The sequence below is a fragment of the Ascidiella aspersa genome, chromosome 7 (genome assembly GCF_963924565.1).
Source record: "Ascidiella aspersa chromosome 7, kaAscAspe10.2, whole genome shotgun sequence".
NCBI lineage: Eukaryota > Metazoa > Chordata > Ascidiacea > Phlebobranchia > Ascidiidae > Ascidiella > Ascidiella aspersa.
Genome location: NC_139453.1, coordinates 26003046 through 26028183, shown reverse-complemented (window position 1 = coordinate 26028183; position 25138 = coordinate 26003046). Strand labels below are relative to the sequence as shown.

Genomic DNA, 25138 nt, shown 5'->3' with positions numbered 1-25138 from the left:
TCTCAAAGAATAAAAAAATACATCTTCTTATGCTGTAAATATTGGTGATTCTTCAGAGACACGATTTACTTTCAAAATAACATGTTTACTATACGCCTACCAGGAGCTCCATTTGCAAGTAACCCAAAAACAAAACAGTACTTAAATTGCTTTCCAAGTTTTCTTTAAAGTTTTTTTTACCACGCTCTATGTGTAAAACGTTTTAGTGGCGTATTTTCTATTTTCGAAATACTGCTCAAACCAGAGAGACGCGAATATGTAACAGGCAAGTTTCAACGCCGGGCCCGCCCCAAATAAAGTACCCCGATGTAAAACTAAACCGATACCAATAATATTTTGTTATAACACCTGTAAAATCTTGATCCACCAGGTATTTTTGTGCCTGTTCATAAAAAGATCACCGGGCAGTAAAATGTTACAACCATACAGGCCAACTAGAGGCCAAACTCGTAAAACGTGGAGAACAAAGAACTAGAAATCGCGATTCCGGTGCTAACTGAAAGTCAGGCACGTGTGGAATCACAACATCGACTTTATGGGGCAATTATCCTGTTACGACGGCGATGAAATTGATTTTATTGGCGATTAAACACATCGCGTGAGCAGGGCTTAAATGTCCTACCTGGGCTACGTTTTTTCTGCAAAGGGATATAGGCTAGCAGTAAAACAAATTTTAATACTGTGAGGTGACAGACATCCATACAAATGTGTCATACACACAGGCGCCAAACTTTCAAAATTCCAGAGCGTTATTTTCTAACCAGTGTAAAATTGAGCTTTTGTGCTGTTGCATGTTATCACTGAAACAAACTATTTCATCGTTTAAAGCTTTTTTATAGCTCCCTTAGGCTAAAAAAGTACGTTATATAAAATTCATTTACGGTTTAAAAACCTATACAGGTTATAGTTTTGGGATTCTATAAGCCCTATATGGTAATTCATGAAAGTTTTAAACACTTTTTATGAACTAAAACTGTGCAACAGGAATTAATTTTGCACATTTGGCAATAGCTTATTTGATTTCAGGGTGTCTAAACACGCTCTGCACACCCACGTTTGGCGACTATAGTCATACAATCCATATATATCTTTATTGCTCAGTTTATACTGTTCGTATCATGTGTGGGATAATAGGCTTATTTAAAAGGTGAGCATGGTATTTAGGTATCTAGTTAGAAATCCAGAGTTGTCTTAAAGTTGAAAAGGTATTTTACCTCAAGTTAAATGCACAAAAATATGGCAAAGTGCCTTAATTTCTAGTTGAACTATTTGTAGCAAAGGCCTATCTCGTCAAATCGTTAAACTACAACCTAATAAAGAAAAAAGTGTCCGTTTCATAACAACGGTTAAATGTCGATTATACAAAAAATCAGGGAAAAATCATTGAATGCCTAGACATCCAGACAAATGATATTCACAGAACAACAAACGTAACCTATACCACACACGCGTATTGGTCAAATGTATTGCACCATGACGAAAATGGGCAGCGAAATTACATCGTAGAAAGGGTCGCGAAACTACGCACAATAGCAAAAAACACGTACAGCCAACGACGCACTGGTTATTTCGGACACGAGCTGGATTTCAAATCGTTGTCACCAGCGTTACGGGTAGGAATGTCCGATAATATTGGATCGGGATCGTTACTCGATGCTAAGTGGTAGTGTCGGTACCGGTCCGATAGCAATTCGAAAAGGTTATTTTAGCCATGATTTGCCACCAAATGCTGCAATTTCTACTTTTAAAGAGTAATTTCAACAAAAAAATTGTAGGTTAACAACTAATGGCAATTAAACTTCTTAACACTGAAAACAAATTTTCGCCTAATAAGCTGTGAAAATTACACTTTTTTTTGTTTGTATGAGAACACTTTTGACGTCATTGGCATCGGATTAGATCGCGACACTTTTTCTTTAAAATATCGGATAACTGATTAAAATGTTAAGTATCGACACCCTAAACGAGCTAAAATTCGAAATAATTGTTTGCGAAGATAGTCCCTACTACAGGGATAAGGGATCAGTCGACTGGAGCGATCAACCACGACGTTTTTTTCGAGAAAGATCAAAGATTCTTTATCGCCGTCTAGCGGTTATAGAAAAATACGTTTTAGCGAGCGGTAGAAACGAAGTAAATAAAGCAATGTTATTTTATCAGGAATGAATGAATACGAGCACTCTCAAAATGCCAGGAGAGTCAGCGACGCATTTGGCGATAGATGTAGTCGACGGAAATACACAGGAAAGGCACAAATTGGGGAAGTTTTTCTGTTTTCTGTGATAAAAGTACCATCGTTGTCCAGTTTTTAACAAAATTCAGCAGCTGCTACGGTTTTTGAAATTTCGTGTATAGAAACATGTACCAGAACTGACGTGGAAATAAGAAAGCAATTTCACAAAATATCAAAACCTGTGAAAAAGTATTTTAAAAAAAAAAGACACTAAAAAAAGTGAAGTTTCTTCGAAAAAAAAAACGAAAAAAATAAGCGAGCTCGCGCTTTAGTCCTCAGTCTTCGTGGGTTGACTTATTAAAGCTCAGAAAACGGTTAAACTGATTGACGTTCTGTCTTCGTCGCTCGGGTTTTCTGTCAACATTAGGGGAACCGAATGATCCCCTTCGATCCACTACCGGGGATTGGATGACTGTACTGGTGGTGTTCTGACGCTGAATCGCGTGCTCTACAACCTATGAAGTTGTACTCGATTAGAAAAAAAGATATGAAAAAAACTTTTCTTAAAAGAGCAAATCTGAATTTGTTTAGCCTTTTTAAGACGTTAAGGTTTAAAACAGCTAGCCATACTTTTACTCTGGTTTTAAGAAAACAACCTACAACATTATGATAACATTAAAGAAAACATGTAACATAATGCAATAGCACATTTCAAAGATTAATATAACTGATTAAAGGAGGTTTCATCTTGGACCCAAAAAATCACAATTAAAGTAGCAAGTCCTAATTTCTTTGCTCAGTAATATGCAACGTGCTGTTTGCTGAATATATTACTATTGTAATTGCTGAATTTATAACATCTATGTTGCGTTTTAGTCAAATTCCCCTGAAGTACAATACATGCCCGCAGTGTTTCAGACCTATGATGATTATTATAACTTTTTGCTGCGAAAAGAGTAAACATTGCAAGTAAACGACTATTCTATGTCTTTTCTGTAGGAATTAAAATGAACCAAAGTATTTTAAAAGTCACAAGAATATTTACTTAACCCCTTGTTGGTTGCTATTATGCCTCATTGGTAATGAGGACAAAGCTTGGTTCTTTATAGAGTAAACCCAGCTTTAAAAGACTTATTAGAATAAACCCTTATTAAACAAATACAAGAATATCGCAAACCTTATCAAAAAACCTGCTCAACTTAACAGAACTTCCACTTCCAGCTGCAATATACTTCGGTTCTGCACTTTCCTGTGAAAGGTTAAATTTTAATTGCATTTGAGAACAATATTAGTTAAAACATTTAAAAGGTCATTACGTAGAGAAAAAAAATGTGACTTATATGCAGTTGGTTCTTACATTTGATCTTGTTGTAAATAAAAGTGTTTTAATGACAATTTTACTCACAAGATGTATTTCGTTACATCCGAATTCAATTGCAAACGGTTTGCTTCTTAGGGTTATTTCTGTGCGACTTGTGGCCGACACCAAGTCAAGTTTTGTACCGATCATGAAAATGGGAATTGAGAATGGCAACGATGTCTGGTCTGAAGAAATCTGCTGAAAACTGAAATGGAAATAAACCAATTAAATGGGTAAATAAAACTGGGGATTCGGAAAGAAAATAGTGAGGAAACTATCTTGACTAAGGTGTTGATTTTTACCAGAACAAAAAGGTGTTCGTTTATTAATGAAGACCATTTTTTTATTACGTAATAAAAGTGATGCATATGTAATTCATATCAATTTTACAGTCCAATTTACAAACTTTTGTTTTAAATTACTCAAAACACGAAGTGGAATCAAAGGTTTGCAGACATCATCTGCAGCATTCAGATCATAAGGTTTATTTTTGCTAACCTGAAGTACTCCAGGGGCTTCAGACATGTTTGGATTGTTGCTACTCGGTTGTTATCTATCAAAGATTTTACCCCCGAATTAAACTATGACACCTTATCAACACCGCTGTATCTGTTCAACACCTGAATTAATGCTGCTAATTAAAGCTCCTGACTATAGAAACTCAGAATGATAACAATCCATCCGACCTTTTATAAGTGATGCTTTGATTTACTTCTTAATCACATTAACTGAAGAAGATAAAAGTTTGTATTGAAACGTCTTATTCAAGATGATACTCGATCTTTTTGGCTTTGCAATTGATTATCAAAATCACTCACCTTGCGTTAATATTTGGTGCCACTTTGACTGAGGCAAGACCACCAGCTGGTTCCCGATTTAATACATCAGCGAGCCATTTTGGCAGGTTTTGAAGAGATTTGAAGTTTGTGAGGTCATGGACCAGAATAATACCATTCACATTGTTGTAAAATATAAATCTGAAAAAATATAAAAGCATTAAGCTGCTTAAAAAGGTGCAAAAACTGCAAAGGAAACAATAGGATTCTATGATATAAATCATATAACATCACAAATGTTGTTTAATTTATGTATATTAACAAAGGATATCAACAAAGGAAGGTAAACTAGGATTTGCACAATTTATGGATGGTACACTATAATATACAATTTAAAGGGTGTTTTACAAGTCTATGGTGACAGTACTAAACTGCATATTAGTCAAGTCATAAACTAATACCAAACATTAATTTGTGAAAAATCAATACCTTGCAACATAATGCTAGTTTGCACTTCAAGTTAACAATTCTTTATTAGGCTTTCTTGCAAAATTTAATGCATTTTAAACCATTTTAATATGGATGTAAAACAAGTGCAAACCTACTACTTGTGTGACTTTTAGAAGCTCCGATATCCCAAACCTCAACGCAGTAAGTCCGTTCCTCTGGTGTGCCTTGCCTAAAGTCGTGCAGCTGATATAAAGCACAAGTGGTAAAATAGAAAAACTTAAAAAAAAGTAACTTGGTTTATATACTTTAAATAAATTAAGTTATAATGTGAACACTACAAACAGTTCTATGTAAACAGTTTAGATGCCTTCACTAACATACACAAAAAGCAATTGCCAAAATTAAAACAAGTGCAGTTTAACTTTCTGCCGAGATCTTAGGTGTGTAGCATCAAATTTGCAATCCGGTGTTTTATGCCAACAGAAGAGAAAGACTTTGATGTGAACAAAAATGGCCTAAAAAGGGTGCTGGTCTAGAATCCTACGACAACACACATTAGTTGGGTTAGGGTGCAGGTTAGCGTTTGGGTGGGTTATGCAATAGTATTCAATAATGAATATTATAAAACTTAACCCACCCATACCCAAATGCTAACTCGTACCAAAACCCAAATACATTGTGCTGATCTAATAACTGTGGTAGGATTCTAGGCCAGCGCCTAAAAAAGCCTCTGGTCTGAATCTGCCACAAAATGCAGTCTGGCAAATTTAAATTAACTTTAGGAATGTGGATACCATGAGTTTCAACAAATTAGATATTGTTAAACATTTCCTAAATATATTACCACAAAAAATTAAAAATAATATATTGTAAAGAATAAATTAGTTTGTCCGGTTTTTCGTGCGATTGTTGATTAACTTAATAGTTCCAGTCAAACATTTGTAGGATACAGCTTTTCAGTTAATTCTACGACTTAAGAATCTTATGGAATTATACCTTTATTTCGACATTGCATCCGATGGTGTAGGCGGGATTTTTACACGGAATTCCGTTGCACAGTAAATTTGTAAACGACGACTTTCCTACGCCGGAGTCTCCAAGAACAAGAACCTTAACTTTAAGGTTCCTATCTACTCCTGTCATGACCGCATTTAGCACAACAGCGGTTATTATTATCCTTCATAAAAATCAACTGCTTTTCTGGTTTTAAATTGTTTAGCCTTACGTGGAAAAAACCTCGTATCCCATCAGTGAAACGTGTAAAGCTTGACATGAATTTTAGATTTAATTAAAAATACTACAGTCGGCAAAAATATTACCTTACCTATAACGATAGGACTATTTTCTTTCAGATCTGTTTACCTCTGTTAGTATTAAATAATGCACTATTTTAAATTATACCTATTTTCTTTAAATACCAAAAGCCCTGCATAACTGAAAACGAAAACGTTTTTTGCTCTGGAGGACTTTATTTTCCAAACGAGTCGTCTAATATGGCGGGCAGCAAGGCACAACAGAAAATCAAAAAACAAAATAAAAAATCTAAAAATGCAATTGGTCACGGCATTTGCGTGATTTCAATTTGGGTGATGGGTTGCTGTTGGTTCTGTCCCTGGTTCTTAAAGCGCTTGTGCGAGAGGTGGTCGAACACCGACTCTGGGAACTTCCTTTTAATCACGGAGGGAAAGTTGTCGAAAAGCGAAGTGGCAGCGGTACTGTGACGGCTCCTAGAAAGTCCTTTAAGCACCGAATGGAGACGGTCCTTAATCTGCCAAAGGCGGTCTTCAGACTGGATTTCTTCCAACGATGATTCGATCTGATCTAGGATGTCGGAGATTTGAGATGCCCAGAGCTCGCAGTGGTCTTCTGCGTCTTCGTTGCTTACGGTTTCGCAGTCTTCCATTTCGACTTCGATCAGCGCTTGGCAAAAGTAGTCGCGAATGTCCTTGGCGGTCGGGAAGATGCTACGGTTTTGAAGCGGAGGCGGCTCTTCGTCTTTGTAGAGCTGGTCAAAGACGTAAACGCGAAGGTGCTTTTTGAGCTCCTTCACCGAACTCACGCCGCTGCTCGCCAACGAGTTGAGTTTCTGCTTGACGCGCTCGTCCAGTACAACGACCTGTTGCGTCTATTAGCGTAAATAAATAAATATGTTGTAAGAAACAGGCGTACGAAGTTACGCGCCGTTAAAGTTCTGAGGTGCATGGTTCTACTCACGGGTGTGGCAAAGCGCTTTGTTCGAGTGTTTGGCGCATAAAAATCAGGGCTTGGACAAGTGACAAGACGCGCTTGCTACGACCAAGTTTATAACAATTCTCTATGCATGTACAAGTATAGATGGTCAGGTGTAAAACACAAGAACCGTAACACCATTGTGTTTTAATTTTAGCTTAACGACGGCAGAGCTGGAAAAGTATCAGTTTGTCTTGTAAGAAATCCTACATTCGGTAGAAACACTACTTTTGAATTTTTTTTTTTTAAATATTCCAAGTCCTGCTTTTTCAAGTCAACAGGTTAAATACAACAAACTAACAGCTCTAAGGATTTGTTTTAGCAGTATAAACTGCCAGAAGATTTACTAAATGTTTAATATAAAATTTCTGGATAATAATAACAGACTTCAGTGACACAAAGCCGATTTAAATAAACCACCATCTTTAAGTAGAAAAAGGGTAAAATTTGTCTTATAATTATGTAAATAATAAAAGGGTATACCCCTAATTTTTCCCAACATACTCAGAAAGCATGCTTTGTCATATTAAACTGATTATAAAGGAGCATAATGCAGCTGTAAAAAAAAAAGTTTCTCAGGCATACCTCGCCAACCAAATGGCCAGAATGTGCCTGATTTGAGGGGAAAACAACACAACACCCATATTCCTGATCTAACGTTTCACTTTCGCAGTTAATCACTTCTCGAAGTTGTTTACTTGTGGTACTTCGTTTACTTTTAGCAAAGGAATCAATCTGTTGAAAAAAAAAATTATTTAAGTATATATCTATAACTAATATCATTAGTAATATCATTTATTCAATATAGCAGGTTCCATTATGAAAGAATATTTTTTTGAAAATACCAAATAAAATTACATAAAACTGATTAATTTTTTTTTTAATTTCCAGGCATCTAGAAATTATCTAAATACTTCTATTGTTATTAGCTCTAAACAATAGCTATATTACAAATTTAACACTTGCAATTTAGAGTTATATTTGTAAGTATATTTGGGTTTTTACTTGAAAAGCTAACCAATAGTTATTTTTAAGTCATCATTTACCTGAAATTGTGGGAACTTAAGAACTTCTGAAATGCTGATGGTCGCTTGACAGTTTTTCTTCTTTGACCTTCGGCTCATTGGAGGTCGTTTACGGTTTGGTTCAAGTCCCCGTAACTGTGATAACATACTTAAGCAATTTTTATAATGCACAACTCTCCTAGTGCACAATCTGATCTTAACTGAAATGAAAAAATTAAAAACAAACAACTCGACATACAGCTTAAAATCAAATATATAGTGTGTAATCTGGTTTAGGTTAGATGAAGTGGGTTTACCATATTATCTAGACTTTGCTTTTTCCGTTCCTCTTTTCGACAAGCATCCCGATCTTTCCCAAACTGACACTCTAGTTTTCCACTTGCAGTTATTATGTACGGGATTCTAGTTGTTTCATCCCATCGTATTCGACTTTTAAACATATCTAAAAAGGCAGAGAGTTAACAATGCTGTTGAGTGTGAAACACAAGTGCTTAAAGTTTCTTACCATATTTATGACGGAAAAGTTTGATGAACTTGGTACCGGTTTCTTTTTCAAAGCGCTTGATGGTTTTGTGAGCCTCATCGGTTGATTCAAACCACTGAAAATTTAAGAGATTTGATAAGATAATAACAGCTGTCATTAACTAACAAAGCTTAGTATAACACTAAAAAGTGTCACATGGGTTTTACTGTTATCCCTACAGCTCAGTCTGCATTCTGTTGTAGGTGTACAAGTTGTTTTAGTAAATTTGCGTGACTCAATTAGTAAATTGCACAGTCTGTAAACTTCAAAAGTCTGTACAAATTGTGGTTGTATTCACATGACTGCAAACCTACGCACAAAAATTTGGCACTGCCCACCTGAGATTTGGACAAAAAGTTCAATGAAATGAAGCCATACAAATCTGCAACTGAGTTTGTATAAATGTATATTGAAAATATATGGAATTTTGTTTGATGTTATCAACCACCCATAAAGAACAGCATTCGGTGATAGAAATCCCACCACACTTTCGTCCCAGGGTTTATGTCGCTAACAATATTTAGGTTAGGGTGAGACTTTACCATTTGGTTTGGGTGGGTCAAGTATTTTTATTATATCAATTTTGACATATTCATGTTTTTTTTTGCGATTTCAACTTTGACAACTCGGTTCGTTACTGTTAAAATAAATGCGGTAGGATTCTAGACCAGCGCCCAGCATTCTCTAAGTACAGTACAAAAATTGACGCTGGTCTAGAATCCTACCACAAGGCGCATTATTTGGGTTAGGTTGCGGGTTAGCGTTTGGGTTAAGGTGGGTCAAGTATTATTATTAAATAAAGAATATAATAATACTTGACCCACACACACCCAAACGCTAACCCGCACCCTAACTCAAATTTTGTGCGTTGATTTTACAACTGTGGTAGGATTCTAGACCAGCGCCCAAAAATTATTTTACAACGTTCGTATATTGATTCAAGGGACTAGTAATTGGTGAGGATTAAGATTATTGTCAAAATTGATGCACACCAAAATCACTAAATAAAATTAGAACAAATCAAAATACCTGTGTGATCCCTATCGTTTGTATTTCTCCCCCGTCCACGATTCCTTGCCTTTCTACATCCATTGAGTTATTTGTGAATGCCTTTCATAAACAACCTAATGCTATTGCAATATCACAACATTGGCAAAATGTTAGTCCCCGCCGATAATTATTTTTGAACAAATATTTTTGTCCCATGAGGGTTAAGCTAAAAGTCCAATGAGAGCACGACAATTAAAACAATAAATTTTGTAGTATTCTATGTGGTTTTACCAATGATGATAAAAAGTTTTATTTTCCCTATATTAAAAAATGTTTTTTGACCTATGATTCAAACCAATCTTCTCCTAATTTAACAAGGCACTCAATTTATTTGGCGCACAAAATATTACACGATATATTCGCACATAGCGACCAAAACATGATTTTTGGACAAACAGGATAAAAATCCGCAATAGCTTATCATTCATGAACTCTCAAACATTTCCAAGCACGTCTCTTCTTGTTAGTCAATGGAGTTAAACTCGAACTAAACCTGAAAAGTGTAAATTACAATAATTTATCTATAATTCAAAGTACTTCAATTTATCTGCAACTCTGTGTAGACTTACGAAATATGACTGATTGAAGAATGCTTCTCGCAAACGGAAAGTAGACGCACTAAATCTGAAGAGCTTATTTCAATATTCAATAAATAGATTTCTTTGAGCGTGTCGTGACCTTGAATGGACTCAATAAACAAGTCGATGGATTGCGATGAACATGTGGTTGGGATATTTTCACTTACGCCTGTAAAAACATTACCATATTACTTTGGGTAAAAATACACCAGAGCAATTAGCCACGTTAAATATTGAACGGTTCGAGTTGATTAATATAAAAGTTCTGCGCATAACAACGCTTCTAATTTCAACGGAGATAATAATTACACTGTTAATAAAACACTTATCACAAAATGTTGATAACTATAAATAAGGTATTTCTTTGATATTTACTAAATTATTGGTAAAGTATTTGATTCGAGTGGGATTATCACAATCATATTGTGAAGTTAATTATAGAAAATATTAGATAGCTAAATACTCATGAATCTGGTTTAAAACTAATAGGTTTGCTTGGTAGACAGCTTTTATTGAAAGCATACGAAATTTAATTAGACGTACCTGATAAGTCAAGCTTTCGCAGAGATACGAATCCCTTAGGAGCCTGTTCACCAATGTTCGGAAAATCTGCAAGAAAATGTTTGAATTTTTGAGTTTTGTAAAATGCGACATTAATATGACTTGCAAATAAAACAACCCCATATATACATTAAACACCTGAGGTTATTGTAATAGGCCTATACTGAGAGTGCAGAAAAAACGAATTTTTTGTAATACTAAGGGCGCGGGCAATCAAGCAAGGGTTTAAAATAGGAAATTCCCATAATATCGTATCGGAGGCAATATCCGATGCCATGTGGTACTCGTCTGGTACCGGTTCCCATCCGATATGAAATAAGCCAGCAAATTTAAACCTAATAACCTGAAAAAAAAAACATTTGAATGTTTCATTTTTTTCTAGTTAAGTTGTTTGATCATATAGCAATGACGTCATTTAGTATCACGATACTTTTTGACCGAAATATCTGGAATCGGTATCGTATCGGACATGGCTAGTTTAAATTAAAAATTATATTCCCTCTAATTGGGTAGCAAGTTTTTTGCCCAAAAAAAAATTTTACCAAAGAAAAAAATTAATTTAAGTAAACATGCTTCGCAATTCTACTTGGGTATAGTTTTTTAAGGTACCTAATGTATTTTGCTGTTTTTATAGGGGGTAAACTCGGTTGACACCCAAACTATGTACCCAATTCCCTTAACAGTGTACCTTTTTTATCTGGTAGAAACGAACTTGCAAAATCCAGCGCGACTTCGTCAAAGTAATTTCCGGCCAGCGTAAGAACTTCCAGTCTATTGCAGCCTCTCAAGTGATACTTAAAAGAGGAAAGCGCCAGCGTGCCGACCTGGATATGATCAAGATGCAGAGCGCGCAGGTTGCCATGGTTTCGCAGTGCCTCGGCCAAAACACAAGCTGACGTATCACCCACGTAATTCTGACTCAGGTCCAACTCTTCGAGAGCTTTTAGACGAGGAACCGCCTTCACAAAAGCGCCCATCGCGCTCTCGTCCTGCAGAAAGTTACTTCCCAAGTCGAGTCGGCGAAGTGAGGCGCTTGTACATGCCCGGGAGATGGCGCGAGAGAGTCGCACGAGACTTGCGGCGGTCAAACAGGTTTGGTGCAAGTTCAACACCTATAAATGCGCTCATAAAGTTACGATATAAGCCACCAAACTATTGTTCGGTTTGTGTGTTCAGTATGTTTAAAAACGCGACTGGACGACATACAAAGGATTTTTTTATCGATCTATTTGGACATTATAGACATTGAGTGATTAATTATCCCTTCCTTTGGGCCCATTATTTGTTTCGCAGTCTATTTATTGCAAACCCCTTAGCTTAAAAGTTAGATTGTAAACAACAAAAATGACATTTTTACGAATTTACAATCTGGTAGCTAATTATTTCTTTGCTTTCAAAACATAGTCAAATTTTCATTCTGGATTGTTCGGATGTGCAAAGTATGTTTGACAATCAAGAAGTAGAAAAATCGACATACTTGGGTCATGTTTGAGTTTGTCTTTTATACCTAGCGAATATACAAAAGTCGAAACGATTACTTGGTTAAAAAGTGCCATAAAACCCTTTTGGCGTTGAACAGTGAACAAACATAATACTACTCACTTGTAAATCTCTGAACTGATACAGTCGATCGAAAATAAGGGCGGCTGCGTTCCCGAGTGGGTTATGCGACAAGTCCAGCCTTTGCACCAACGCAAGGCATTTCATAGCGCGTACCAACTCCTTGCACTCATCCGCTGCCATGGCGCACGAGGAGAGATCCACTTCGCTGATGGGATGAAGCACACCCTCGCTTTTTTCGAAAAGTGAGAAGAAAAGCTTCGGGTTTCGCGTGAACGAGATTTGGAGCCATTCCAGGTGCTGAAACCTTCGAAGACAATCGCCGAGTTGTGCGTAACTGCTGACGACACAATCGCCGTACTGTGACGTCACGTCCAGGGTGAAGGCGAGCGTGTGCAGGAGCGAGGTTGACGCAACTTGTGACGTAATGCCGGAGCAAAATTGGGACACGTGACCGTCGCTGACGTCACGCACTTCAGGGATGTAGAGTTCTTCGAGAAAAGGAAGGTTCCGCAAAAGTAGAACGACCAGGTTAAGCTGGTGGCCACTGAGGCCAGAAAGGGCGCAGGAACGGATCCAGAACTGCTGCCCGGTCGGAACCAAGGACGGCCTGACGGAGCCGGACGGCATTAAAGCTGGCCGACAGAATCTTGTGAAGTAAATCAGCGCTTGCTGGCTTTTATAGGACAGATTCGACGCGAATTTGATCTGCAACTTGCAGCCCTCGCTTCTGTGGGAATTCCCCCTGAAGCGAGACGGCCACTTGTGGTCACTGTTGTAGGTACGTGCCATTTCTATGGAGGGATTTTCGATGTCAGAGTTTAGGAAATTCGACCCGGGAGGCGGCATGCAATTGACGATATCTTGCGGCGACGCCTTTGCTTCATAGAAACATTGGATAATGAGGAGCTTGATCGCCTCGTGCTCGGCTGATTCAACAAGATCTGGGATCGGAAAACACTCAAGTCATTTGCTGACCAAGTTAACGGATATCAATAGTGCACTTGGAGCCTTCTGAGGCTAACCAAAAAAATCAACGACGAAATTCGAACTCAAGACTTCTTACAAACAAAGTTTAACCGAAATTGATTCCACAGTTCACGAAAAGTAGCAACCCTTTGTGCAATACTAATACCTTTTCGATATTGTTTGATTAATGTTATTCAATTGGAAGTTATTTGCGGTTTTAATAGCAATAATATAATGTGTGTATCAATATGCGTATAGGTTGTATAAAGTGTAACACACATAAAAAACAAACACACATAAAAGTTAAACAAGGATACAGGGGCAGATTCAGTGGAGAAGCACCTCAAAAATATATTCTTGCTTAATTTCACTACGAAAATGTAACATCTAGGTTTCTGGTATGTCTTAGTCCAGTTTGTTAAAATTGGTTAACCCGAAGGCGCCGTGCGTCTCATCGCACACTCTAAAATTGAATTTTGGGCAACTTAAACAAGGCGCAAATGTTTTCCGTTTTGGACTTAGAATATCAAAGCCCACACAGAAGTAAAGGCAGCATTTTGAACGTTTCTAACATTTTTTTATTCAATTTCAACCATAAAGATTTATTCGAAACGTTCGAAATGCTACCTACTTCTGTATGGGCTTTGATATTCTTACTAAATGTTGGATCCGCCCTTTGCTTAAGTGTAATTCCAACCTGCGGCATTTAAATCGTCTATTTTGTTCCTCAGTAGCATTGTGAGAAACTCCACCACATGAACGAGGGTCGAATGGTTTTGTGAGCAGCAAAACTGAAAGAAGTGACGTAATCGAATTGCGTGACACAGTGACGTCACACACGATGTGAGGCGCCGCGTGACGTCAATCATGTGATCGGAAGCAAATCTGTGCAAAAGTATAACTAATAAAGTACATATACTTAAGACTTTCTTGTATAAGGCAAAATCAGTCATGTATAATTTCTAGTTATTAATATAGAGGAATATATTTCGAGAAGATATCTTCATTTTTCATATTCAGTTTGAGTAATAAAGTGCACTTATGGTTTTCTTGGAAAAAAAGACATATAAAACACCTGGCAGCAATCCAGTTCTCGAACAGTACGTGAGAGAACTTAAAATATTCCATGACGTCATTAGACTCTCTGTTGCGAATCTCCTCTGCAACCATGAGCCCTGATTTAATAAGTTGCTTTACGAGGTCGCATCTGTATTGAGGGGAGGCGTAGAAATTGCAAGAGTCGCCGGTCAACGTGCGGCTCAACACTTCAGCGCAAAATGAGTCGCTTGAAGAGCATGACGTCACGGTTCTGCGCAAAATAAAGACAAAAATGTTCTACATATATAAAGTCTCACTAAAAATAGATTAATTATTCCGTAAGTATATAGGGATACAATATTATTTAGGGTAAGAATGCTTCTCAGAGCAATTTAACACTTACTTGCTTAAGTGGAAAAATATGACGTCACTTAGTGTCTCTGCCGGCGATATTTGGAGAGTATTATTCTCAATTGACTTCTTCATAGCTAAAAGTAAATTAAAAAATGAATAAACCGCTGAAAAATATTAAAAATGCACTATGGTCTTAGTTTTGTTTGCATGTTAAAATTGTATCAATAAATAAGAAACGAAGCGATTGTCTCAAATAATGATGATGTCATTTACTTTGCTTCATACTCCAGCTCTTGCACAACATGTACGTCATCATCGGTGACGTAACGTTTGCCTCGTACACGTCTCGTTGATAAACTTTCGCGTAGTCCAAAAACTCCGTCAAACTACCAGTGTCGTCTCCGCAATCGTCAAAGAACTTTCGAGAACTGTAAATGACGTCATATTTTGTGAACCCGTCCACGACGAATTGGTTCCAGTGTAGGGACTTTTTCTTGAGGATGTGTTTCAGGTTTGCCGCCATTTTCTCTTTTTTCCAACGGTTGGGCAAATACGATGACGTAACAATGACCGAACATCCGGGCCACAGGTGACCGTTTATGACGTCATAAAACTCGGACAGCTGCTGGTTTGTGGAGCCTGGTAAGCGGTCAAAGTTATCGAGCAGAAGCAATATACCGGCGCCACTAGAACGAACGAACAGCTCTTCAATTTCATCCGAAGTTATTAACAGTTTTTCATCATTGCACCACAAGACTGCAAAAAATGGCAGTAATTAACATTACAAAAAAAATTCACTGACACAGAGAAAAAACAACTTTTGCAGCAAAAAAACATTAAGTCCAGATTAGGTACGTCGGTCAGGATTAGAGCCAATACGCGATGCTAAGTGATAGTATCGTTACTTGTCCGATGCTTGGTGGTATCGAATTGCCTCCGCCCACATTTTCAACCTTATATTTTTAAGGAATTAGGACGCGGGCTTGTAAAATAAACTCTGCGGGCCGGTTTTGGTCAGCGGGACGTAGTTTATAGACCCCTATAGCCTAACTGCTAAATCTCTTAAAGTTATGGCGTCTTTTGTAAAGAATCTATTTAAATTTATTTAAAAAAGTCCTTGCGATTTTGGAAGTTGTTTTGGCTCACTTACCGCATTGTTCCAGGATACAGTCACTCAGTCTGGTGTAAGGCTCTTCAAGCTTGATCAAGGCAAGGTCCAGGTGAAACGCGAAGTGGTGTGAAGACAAAGCGGCACAGTTCTCAGTCGCCCACTCGTATCCGATCTTTCGCAAGAGGAGCGTCTTCCCGGAGGACCAATCTCCGTAAACAACGATCCTAGAGGATGCAGAGGTGGCCGAGTCCAACATGGTCCTCCACGATTTGAGGGATGTAGGTCCCGGGATAACTGACAATATGTCGTCAGTTCGGAGGACTAGATCATCTGGTGAGGTAAACTCTATGTCATCTTCTTTTGGCAGGTTTTGGCTCAGGCGAGAAAGGTTTAAGGTCACGTGGTCCATTGGGATTGTGACGTCAGGCATGGACGGGAGAGGAGTGGCTCGACCTCTAGCGGTGATGTAGAGCCTTTTTAGGCGCTTGGTCAATTGTTGGATGGCTTTGCTGTCGTTGTGATCAACATCTGAACAGTATTTTTTTAAGCACTCTGCTTGTTTTACATGGTTGGGCCTACATACATGAAAAAAAAACTTAAAAGTATGTCATTTTCAAAATTCAATGTAAAATTACAATTTATATATCGTATCATGCTATAACGGTATTTATATCAAACTAAATCTGTATTTATAAGTATCAAGTATCAAGCTTAAACGGTATTGATAAAAAAGCGATTTTCAAAATGAACAAATCATATGAAATAACACATTAAATTAAACGAAATATAAAATTCTATACAATAAATCAAACTATAATTTCTACACATTTTTAATTATCAACCTTGGTGCATTTTGTAATAGTGTATTTGTATTAAGCTTATAGCAATGGTATTTAATGCAACATACCTTCGATGTAAACAGAATTATCTGTGGCTTCCAGAATTTTCTCCCAACCCATCTTTTGTGTTCGTTCGCCATTGTATGATGGTGTTACTTTTGGGGAGTTTCCTTCTACAAAAAAACCCAAGATGAAACAAGCACGCATTTTCATATTGTATTTTCATAGTGCAATAGTAACCTGTTCTAGACCCTTGAATATAATGTGAGTTTAGTGTCAGTGCAGAGCTCGGCATTTGGCGACTTTCAGAATAAAAGGCTACATCTAATTCAGGTTCAGTTGGTTTGGGTTCGTTCAATGAAGCCAGTTTCATTTGTCGCTTTTGTCCGAAGTTGGAAATAAAACGGTCCCACGAATCAACTGGCTTTCCCTTTGAAGAAAATATGTTCAATCGACGCTTTGGGACAATTTTCTGTTAGATTTAATATAAATAAATTTGATTTTCTCGCACAAGAATTTAAATATAAACTTACACGAGAGTTTTAAAACAACTATTTATAACACAACCGGTAATATTAACTTTGATAAAAGTACCTAAGGCTAAGGCACAAAAAAGCATTAAAAAAACACAACAAAGGCTGTAAAATGTGGTGACATCAAAAAATATACCTCCTTCATTTTCAACCTTCGACTTTCCTTCAAGGTCAAATAGACCTCATCTCGTTTTTCCAGCTCCGTGGTGTGCCACCTCATCACCGACACCAGCCCTCGCAGCACCCCCTCCGCCTTAGTGACGTCACTATGCTGCATGACGTCATCGATCCAGCGGCGAGCGGAGACTCTATAGCAACGCAAGCGGTCAAGAATGGTGGTGATGTGGTGCCACGATGCGTCGAACGACTCCTTTGTGACGTGATAATTGTGAACGACGTCTGGCGAAACAGTACAATTAACGCGAAAACGATACATCATCAAATTTACGGTTTCGTCCAGCAATATTTAATTAAGATGAAAACTGCAGACAGAATGTACAAACGTAACGTTACAGAAGTGTAACTTTTGTGCACTGATGGAGCGTGTGCTTTTTAATTATAAATGTTAAAAACTGACGGAGCGTGTGCTTTTTAATTATAAATGTTAAAAAGTATCAAATGTTTTAAAACTGTTCAATATTCTCCATTAGGAATTAAAACTGTTAGAATTAATTAATATTGTAACGTTACCTTTCATTTTTTCCTTAAAACGCATTAGACGAATCACGTCAAACAGTGGAAGAGTTTGATGTTTTTGTGGCTCTTCGTCCCAATGCTTCCAAGACGGGTGCTTGATTTGACACAAAAATCTGGAGAGCATTAAAAACGTGGTAAGCCAAGAATTACACCAAACGGGCAAAAAAATGCGAGAAGTTGATTTGAGAAAGGTTTAAGATGCAATTAAAGGTTAAGTCTTTTAAATTTTTAATATTTTAAAGTGGGCAACGTATGCATGGATATCATTTTGTTGTGTTGTTTTTACTTGAATTCATGACAGGTCAATTTATTTGCGTTGTTTTACAAAGAGATAATTATATTAGGACCTAATTTATCATTTGAAAGGGAATAATCGATCATACCTTATAAGGACAAACATAAGGCCTAAATCGAGATCTCCTGGATTGACTGGTCTTCCGTCTTCTCTGAACAGAATGTCGAACATTTCGTGGTTGATGAACTTTCGTGTGTTCGTGCCGTCCCTCAGATCAGCTAGCAGTTGCTTGTTGGCTTGAAGAACCTTTTTTTTGTTAAAGAAAAGTGTAAATTTACGAAGGACTGAATGCTGTGTTTTGACATATGCAAAACATTTGGCTATTTTAATTTATAATGTTGTAGTTTGACAATCACGATCCATTCAACCGAATAACTTGTCTCTTTCCTTGTCGTGAGCAACTGTGTATTATTTCTTATTTGGTTGTTTGTGTGTCATCATGCTTTATGCTGTTATACTTTATATACATTTTATTTCAGTTATCTTCACTTAACGGAGGTGTTTTTGTGTCGTCGTTTTGTAAAACCGTAATGGTTTCACAATCCATCAAGTTTAATGTGTCGAATCATGTTGGCCGTTTATATAGGCTAGTCAATCCGTTTTGAATGTTTATACGTCGTAATTTTTCTAACAATTTGTTTGAATTTATAGATAGCCTATGTCATATCATAAATATTGCATTTGAAAACTGTTTTTAAAATATCCTTTATAATTAGCGGTTCGTTCCAGTTTAAATTTAGCTTGTATTACCTCGGCCAAACTTGCAACATTATTCTCCTTGAAAGGTAAATGAGCCTCAAGAAACCACCTTACGACATCGGTTGCGTCATTAAGCAAAACTACTGACAATCTAGCTGACCATTCCAATGTATCTGGGTCTACTGCAAGACATTCAGGCATTTTCCAGCAGTTTAGTCTCCCATTGCTGAAGAAAATTTACCAAAGTTTACTTAGCCTATCTGCAATTAAATCCTTTGTAATTAAATCTACTACTTTTAAGTTTTGAATTATCCTTTTATGGGGGGCCTTAAAACGTTACATACATTGCTTTGCACTTTCTTGGTTCACAGGTACAAATTAAAGTTGGGCACTGGTCTAGAATCCTACCACAAAAGTTATTATTTGGGTTAGCACTTGGGTTTGGGTAGGTCAAGTAGGCCTAATATTCTTAAAATACTTGACCCACTGTAACCAAAACACTAACCCGCACCCTAACCCAAATATTGTGCGTAGCTTTAATAATTGTTTCAACGCTGTGGTGGGATTCTAGAACAGCGACTAAAGTTGTAACACTTTGTTATGATAACTAAATTTTGACAACAAATAAAAAAGCAATATCAAACTATTCCCTGTTGTCCGCGCCACACATATTTTGCAAAGAGTTTACGCTGACAAACATTTGACTAATTATATCAAGACGATTCGATAATTAAGTAACCTGAGCTGCTATAAAACAAGCGAGCCGCACGTTGTAAAATTACACCAAACTGAACAGCGGAATCAGTCAAACAGCGTCGTAGCCATGGACGCTGCGTAATACGTTTCACATGACTAGCGCTGATACGCTACGCTGCACAACGACATAATGAAATGCAGTAATTTTAAAAGAACTGTATTATCAACTGTCTATGACTGGTAGTGTGAGCATGTCAACCGTCTAACGTATTAAGTCTGAAATTAAAAACCAAGTTGCTTGAATTAAGACAGTAACAGCTGTAGCGATAATTTAAAAAACTCAGTTGATTTCACTCAAAAGAGATTTTTAAACAAAATCTCTTTCAAATATCTTTGGTTCCAATACAAAAAATGCAAGAGTTCGTTAAGCATATTGTAGTTAAAGCTATTAATATTTTTCCTTTAGAAATTGTTAGTTGGTATAAATAAAATATATAACTAACAAATATCCTATGAATTTATAAATTTAAAAAACTATTTGGCTTTTGTTTGTTATTTGTTATACGACAGATTATTATTTATGTAGGTCATTTTGCCGAGCTACATAGGCTACTTGTTTTGATAAGCCTATAAAATTTTTGTCATGTTGTGAAATAACATTTCATCGTAACTAGCTTCAATACATGTGCTATATTGTGCTACGAATGAGCAATGACGCTATAGTTTAATCACGAACGGTTACGCATTTGTATTGTTTAAACGCGAGTAACACAAAAGCACGACACGAACGACGTTTTCAAATAGGTAAGGTAAACTTTGCGGTAAACAGAAATTTAAACTTTTTACAAAAGGAAAGATTTAATAATACAGACAAAACAATTGAAAGATGCTTGCTTAGATAGGTACATATGGCAACTATTTTATGTTCGAAGTGTTTAATAAAAGTGCCACTATCACAAATCTACACAAAATGTTAGGTTTGGCCAAAGTTATTAACACACATAACCCCCTTTATGCCTTATGTAACCCCTTAAACATTCTTTATGAGTGTCGCTAACAAATTGTCGTGCCACTGAAGCGTAAAAAGGCAGTCAAAAGATTTAAAGCCCTGCAGAGGAGACAACTAGTTGGAGATTCTTTCAACCAGATTCCCCTGTAATGTACAAGACCTTTCTATTGCTTTATCAATTGACGCTTGTCGTTTCAGTGCCTAACTCTTACTTTTAAAGCTATAGTTGATCTTTCGCAGACACAAACAGTCACCTATTCCTGTTCTGAAGACAAGACCGCCAAGCCAACTCCGCTTCCGCCGCCTGAACCTTCATACTTGCTGGGGAAAGGTGGATGGGTGCTGCGCACGCTGCTATCGCGAGACTTTGGCGCCAATGGCCGCGAATGGAAGGTCTTGGAACGGTGCTTAAGCAGTGCCGGACGCAGCTGCGAAAGGTCACCCTTAGGCGGCGTAGGTTGGTTCATTTCTAAGTTGTGGACGCTCAAAATCGACTTTGGCTGGTTGGGTGGCGAGGCGCAATTGTTGTTGTTGTTCTGGTCGGGTTTCTGTTGCTGCTGCTGTCGCTGCGGCCTAGACTTAGCGCTTTGGGCGGCGAGCGCTGTTGAGCGAGCCGGAAAGGAGTTGGACGCACTCGGCGCCAGCGGCGTCGGCGCCGTTGGCTTCCGGGCGCCGATGGTTAGGTTCTGCAGGTTGTTGGCATCGATGGTGCACTGCGCGACTTGCTGGCGCCGCGACGAAACGGAAGAGATATGGTGCTGCTGGTTTTGGTTCTGGTTCTTTTGGTGCAAGTGTTGTAGTTGCTGGTTATTCTGCTGTTGGTGATTATGGTGCTGGTTCTGGTTCTGGCTATGATATTGGTTCTGGTGTTTTTGAAGGTTATCGAAGACCTGTGCCTTCGCCTCCTTGTTGATGTCGATTCTTGGGTGAATACCGGAGCCTGGTCGCCTGCCCCGGTGGCCAATATGGGGCAACATGCGGCCCGTGCTTGCTGGTCTGCTCTGGGCCAAGTGGTCGGTGTCCAGGGGCGCGGCCCGTGGGGCTTGGAGGGCCGTGGGGGTCCGTGCCCTCATCTCGTTCTCGCAAACCAAACGACGGAGGCAGAGTCCTCTGCTGTCTGCTGCCGCTGAAAATATGCAGGATAAGTTTAGTCGAAATGCGAAGCAAATTACCGATAGCCATTCGAAGCGAGCAACAATGTATGTATAGGGGCTATAAACTTGGCCTTATTTTCCATAATTACAAAAAAAAAAATATGGACTTAGGTGAAATAACAGTTTTATTTTTTAAACTCTGTTAGCTAAATTTTTTAAACTCTGTTAGCTAAACATGTTTGATTCAGATTTTCGTAAGATATAGCATATTGGATTCTCGTTCAAAACTATAACTTAAAAAAATGTTTTAATCTAAGCCATATCGAACCATGTTTTTTTATGATTTACCTTTTTGGTTTTGATTTATATCCGGCATTCCATCTATGAGGTCACTGTTGTTTAACAACGTCGGCGGCTTCTGCAAAATAATGTTGAATAAGGAATGTTTAAACTTTAACTAACTTTTTTCTGAAGGTTACGAAAAAATAGGCGTAAAGAAAAACTATGTGTCACACCATATTGCTAAATACAGAATTTATTCGTTTTCCGTTTTATAATTATCGATCTCCCTTGTGCCCTACACACTCAAACAAGCCTATTTTGGTGGCCCATATGCATGCAATGCGAATTGCACCCTTCTGAATATTTCATGCTGTTTAAGCGGGGTAAAGTGGTTCGAACTCTCTATTGTAACGTCGCGTGCATTCGCTTTCTAATAAATTTTTTATCCGTTGCCAACCGACTAACAATGAGCGTATATAGTACTTTAAAAGAATCGGGGCATTGAAACATTTTAATTAGGGTTCAAGGACCCGTCAACAATTAAAAACTTTTAAAAGAACCTCCTTAATTAAAAAATTGGACAAAAACCCAAATTTTCAGTATTTGTTTCTTTATCCTAGCAGCTGAAACTGGGCATAATCAAATTATCAACTTGCATTTATTTAGGTTAAATTGGCCAAAATTTCAATTTATAACGTTACATGACACCTTGGCGCATAAAATAGATTCGAATTTAAATAACGGCATTTACGTTCAGAGGACGTTCTCGCCGAACCCTTACAACAGCTGCGTCTAACCCCAAGGGTTCGATCCAACCCTGGCTAAGAACTGTCCTAACTCTTTATCACTGTCCTAGTCTTCATCATGTTCGGGTCACAAGGTCTTTCATGTGATGTAAAGGCCAGAAAAACTGACAATGGGCACTCACGCTAAAAATCTTTACGGCAATCGCTGAAACAACAACCGGTAAGGTGGGAGTTATCAGACGAAAGTTATAATAAATTTCAGCCATTTTCTCAAATATCAAATTAGTTAAATAACTTTTTTCAGTTTTAGCAACACAAACTGGAACTATGGACTCTAGGTGACAGGCATAAGACCCCAAGCGCTAAACGCCCCCAAATTGATTGTTGTTAGGAGGTTTTTGCACTAAACCTTAACCCAAGCCCCAAAACTCGATTTATTCCACTAAAAATCTCAGCACTTACCGCGAGTGGTTGCAGCCTTCGACTCATCTTGCCGTTGAGGGTGGAAACCTCGCACCGGATAATATCTTCTCGCTTTGAGGCTTCGCAGTTGCCGAATACGTTTGCTTTCTCGCTCTCCGACGACTGACTCGAAACCTCGGTGTTTCGAGGCTTTTCTTCGCGCAGCGTTGTCCTGTTTAGCAGTCGACTGCTCGAGGTTGCTTTTTTGCTGCTGGCCGACATTTCGATGTGTGCTCCTAAGTTTAGGCGGTAACCGAGAATACCTTTGATGCCTTGACTGTAAGTAATAAAGTAGGCGAATTTCAAAGTCAGTAAATTTGTTGGCCATTTCTTAAGCTAGTTTATATCCTAGCCGCCAATTCTCACCAAAAACAAGCGCTAGGCTACACTTTTTATTTCTGTATTTTTATTATAATTACAACAGAAAAATAACCTGCAAAAGTTTTTTTTAGTTACGGCACTATCTGGTCGATGTCAGCCAACAAAATATATACTGCTTCCTAATATTAAGCTAGATTTAAACCAGGGTTTCGCAAAAAAATTACAACCCAACTCAAATGTGACCCAACTGTTACATGGTAAGCGGGTAAACAATATAGCCTATCCTAATATTTAAAGCTCCGCTGCGTACCGTCAGTCCTTCTGGTCTAAAGGGCTGAAGGACACTTATCGAAAAAAGGGGGGAACTTGGTCATTAGATTGCCAGAACACTCCGTGCCTTTATCTCGTGAAGCACTCTCGGCAAAGAACGCAATAATTGTTATACAACCACACGGTCTGCATCTACTCGCTGATAATCGCTGTTCTTTGTGAACCGGCCACAGTAATGATATTCTCTCATATGCCATTTTGATGGGTCAAATGTCGCGTTAATCGATAACCACTCTGAATGTAATCGCTTTTAAATCCTTCGTTTTGTCAGTCCGTTTCGTGTCGCCGATCTCACGTTATAACTATAGGTTAAGCCCTGGCGACGGTCAATCATAATATTTATAACTTAAAACACGTTTCAATGGCGATGAGTCTAGTAAGATCTATAAATAAAATAATCATAGGCCAACACTTTTCCTGGGTTAAAAAGGTATTATTTTAAATCATATATAACAGTTGTTTAACGGTGACATTGTATAACACTGTACAATCGTAGAAACACAATGTCTAATACCACCCCAAATTAAAAAAAATAGATGACCCTTAACCCGCAGTATCAAAACAAACGTGAAAGAGTTTGAATCTTTTTCGTTCCACTTTTCTTCATCTTGCAATGTTTAAGTTAGTTAGTTAGTTGTGTTTCGCTTTCTTAAGTTTGGTATTTCCGTACTTTCTTATTATTATTGATTACCCGCATATGCGTAATTCAATATAAAAGTGTAAAATGGAATTTCTACAAGAAAAAAACGGCGCTGATCTAGAATCCTACCACAACGATTATTTGGCTTAGGCTAGGGCAGGGATGGCGAACCACTGACCCGCGGGTCACAAAGTCACCCATCATAGATTGTTATTGACCCACTTGTCGTTCTCTCTAGAAATTTTGCAGTGTTATCAATTATTAGGGAAAATTGAGAGCTCACAGACCAAAAATTCTGAAAACCTTGGGTAAACCATGCTGAAAAGCTGTCTGCGGAACTCCTGTAATCCAATAAAAAGTGCTGCAGCATTTGTGAACTATTTAGGTTCTTAATATTCCTTGAAATCCGAATTTGAAAATCGTCCAAAAACCTTGAATTACCAACCCACACAATAACACCTAAAACAACGCCGAAGCAAAGTTTTGGGCATGGGTAACCGTATGATGGGTTTGGGTATAGGTTAAGCAATATTATTGTCTTTGATCCTATCACACTTATTTAACAAAAGTTGCAAGGAAAGGCATAAACAAGTGAGAATTAATATAATAATAACACTTGACCCACCCAAATCCAAACGCTAACTCTTACCCTAACCCAAATATTGTTAGCAATATAACATAAACCCCCCGATGAAAATGTGGTAGGATTCTAGACCAGCGCCAATAAATCCAGGCCAAA

General features: G+C 37.8%; 4 protein-coding genes across 4 annotated transcripts; all 4 read right to left on the bottom strand.

The window, feature by feature from the left end:
* Nucleotides 1-1457: 1457 nt before the first annotated feature.
* On the bottom strand, nt 1458-5951 carry LOC146138684 (rab-like protein 3). The gene is made up of 6 exons (XM_083393617.1): nt 5756-5951; nt 4911-5002; nt 4352-4510; nt 3579-3738; nt 3351-3422; nt 1458-2688 (listed from the first exon to the last, which is right to left on the bottom strand). Exons 1-6 carry the CDS (start codon nt 5900-5902, stop codon nt 2509-2511), a joined length of 810 nt encoding a protein of 269 aa, XP_083249743.1. The 5' UTR covers nt 5903-5951; the 3' UTR covers nt 1458-2508.
* A 274-nt stretch (nt 5952-6225) lies between these two features.
* On the bottom strand, nt 6226-9707 carry LOC146138683 (uncharacterized). The gene is made up of 6 exons (XM_083394210.1): nt 9566-9707; nt 8519-8612; nt 8310-8455; nt 8035-8148; nt 7574-7723; nt 6226-6884 (listed from the first exon to the last, which is right to left on the bottom strand). The coding sequence occupies exons 1-6, from the start codon at nt 9626-9628 to the stop codon at nt 6318-6320; spliced, it is 1134 nt and encodes a 377-aa protein (XP_083250336.1). The 5' UTR covers nt 9629-9707; the 3' UTR covers nt 6226-6317.
* Nucleotides 9708-9925: 218 nt separating this feature from the next.
* On the bottom strand, nt 9926-19457 carry LOC146138682 (uncharacterized). Its single transcript, XM_083394652.1, has 16 exons — nt 18871-19457; nt 18209-18366; nt 17820-17938; nt 17266-17528; nt 16837-17026; nt 16665-16769; nt 15797-16285; nt 14920-15402; nt 14696-14780; nt 14330-14563; nt 13952-14139; nt 12328-13229; nt 11414-11837; nt 10708-10773; nt 10156-10333; nt 9926-10079 (listed from the first exon to the last, which is right to left on the bottom strand). Exons 1-16 carry the CDS (start codon nt 19018-19020, stop codon nt 10007-10009), a joined length of 4107 nt encoding a protein of 1368 aa, XP_083250778.1. The 5' UTR covers nt 19021-19457; the 3' UTR covers nt 9926-10006.
* Nucleotides 19458-20778: 1321 nt separating this feature from the next.
* Nucleotides 20779-23330, bottom strand: LOC146138681 (uncharacterized). Its single transcript, XM_083394651.1, has 3 exons — nt 23109-23330; nt 21967-22036; nt 20779-21650 (listed from the first exon to the last, which is right to left on the bottom strand). The coding sequence occupies exons 1-3, from the start codon at nt 23328-23330 to the stop codon at nt 20779-20781; spliced, it is 1164 nt and encodes a 387-aa protein (XP_083250777.1).
* Between the last annotated feature and the right edge of the window lie 1808 nt (nt 23331-25138).

Bases quoted from the DNA above. Each gene is read 5' to 3' on its own strand.
- LOC146138684 (XM_083393617.1), bottom strand. From the start codon at position 5,902: ATGACAGGAGTAGATAGGAACCTTAAAGTTAAGGTTCTTGTTCTTGGA. The intron at 4,511-4,910 runs GTTTGCACTTGT...ATATTTTTTCAG, and splicing joins AAAAGTCACACAAGTAGTAG to ATTTATATTTTACAACAATG. The intron at 2,689-3,350 runs GTTTGCGATATT...ACAACTTCATAG, and splicing joins TGAGCAGGTTTTTTGATAAG to GTTGTAGAGCACGCGATTCA.
- LOC146138681 (XM_083394651.1), bottom strand. From the start codon at position 23,330: ATGTCGGCCAGCAGCAAAAAAGCAACCTCGAGCAGTCGACTGCTAAAC. The intron at 22,037-23,108 runs GTAAGTGCTGAG...ATTATTTTGCAG, and splicing joins GAAGGCTGCAACCACTCGCG to AAGCCGCCGACGTTGTTAAA. The intron at 21,651-21,966 runs GTAAATCATAAA...GCATATTTTCAG, and splicing joins TATAAATCAAAACCAAAAAG to CGGCAGCAGACAGCAGAGGA.
- LOC146138682 (XM_083394652.1), bottom strand. From the start codon at position 19,020: ATGCCTGAATGTCTTGCAGTAGACCCAGATACATTGGAATGGTCAGCT. The intron at 18,367-18,870 runs GTAATACAAGCT...AACAAAAAAAAG, and splicing joins ATGTTGCAAGTTTGGCCGAG to GTTCTTCAAGCCAACAAGCA. The intron at 10,080-10,155 runs GTAAGTCTACAC...TACACTTTTCAG, and splicing joins TCTTCAATCAGTCATATTTC to GTTTAGTTCGAGTTTAACTC.
- LOC146138683 (XM_083394210.1), bottom strand. From the start codon at position 9,628: ATGGATGTAGAAAGGCAAGGAATCGTGGACGGGGGAGAAATACAAACG. The intron at 8,149-8,309 runs GTAAACCCACTT...ATGTTATCACAG, and splicing joins AGCAAAGTCTAGATAATATG to TTACGGGGACTTGAACCAAA. The intron at 7,724-8,034 runs GTAAATGATGAC...TTTTTTCAACAG, and splicing joins TTAAGTTCCCACAATTTCAG to ATTGATTCCTTTGCTAAAAG.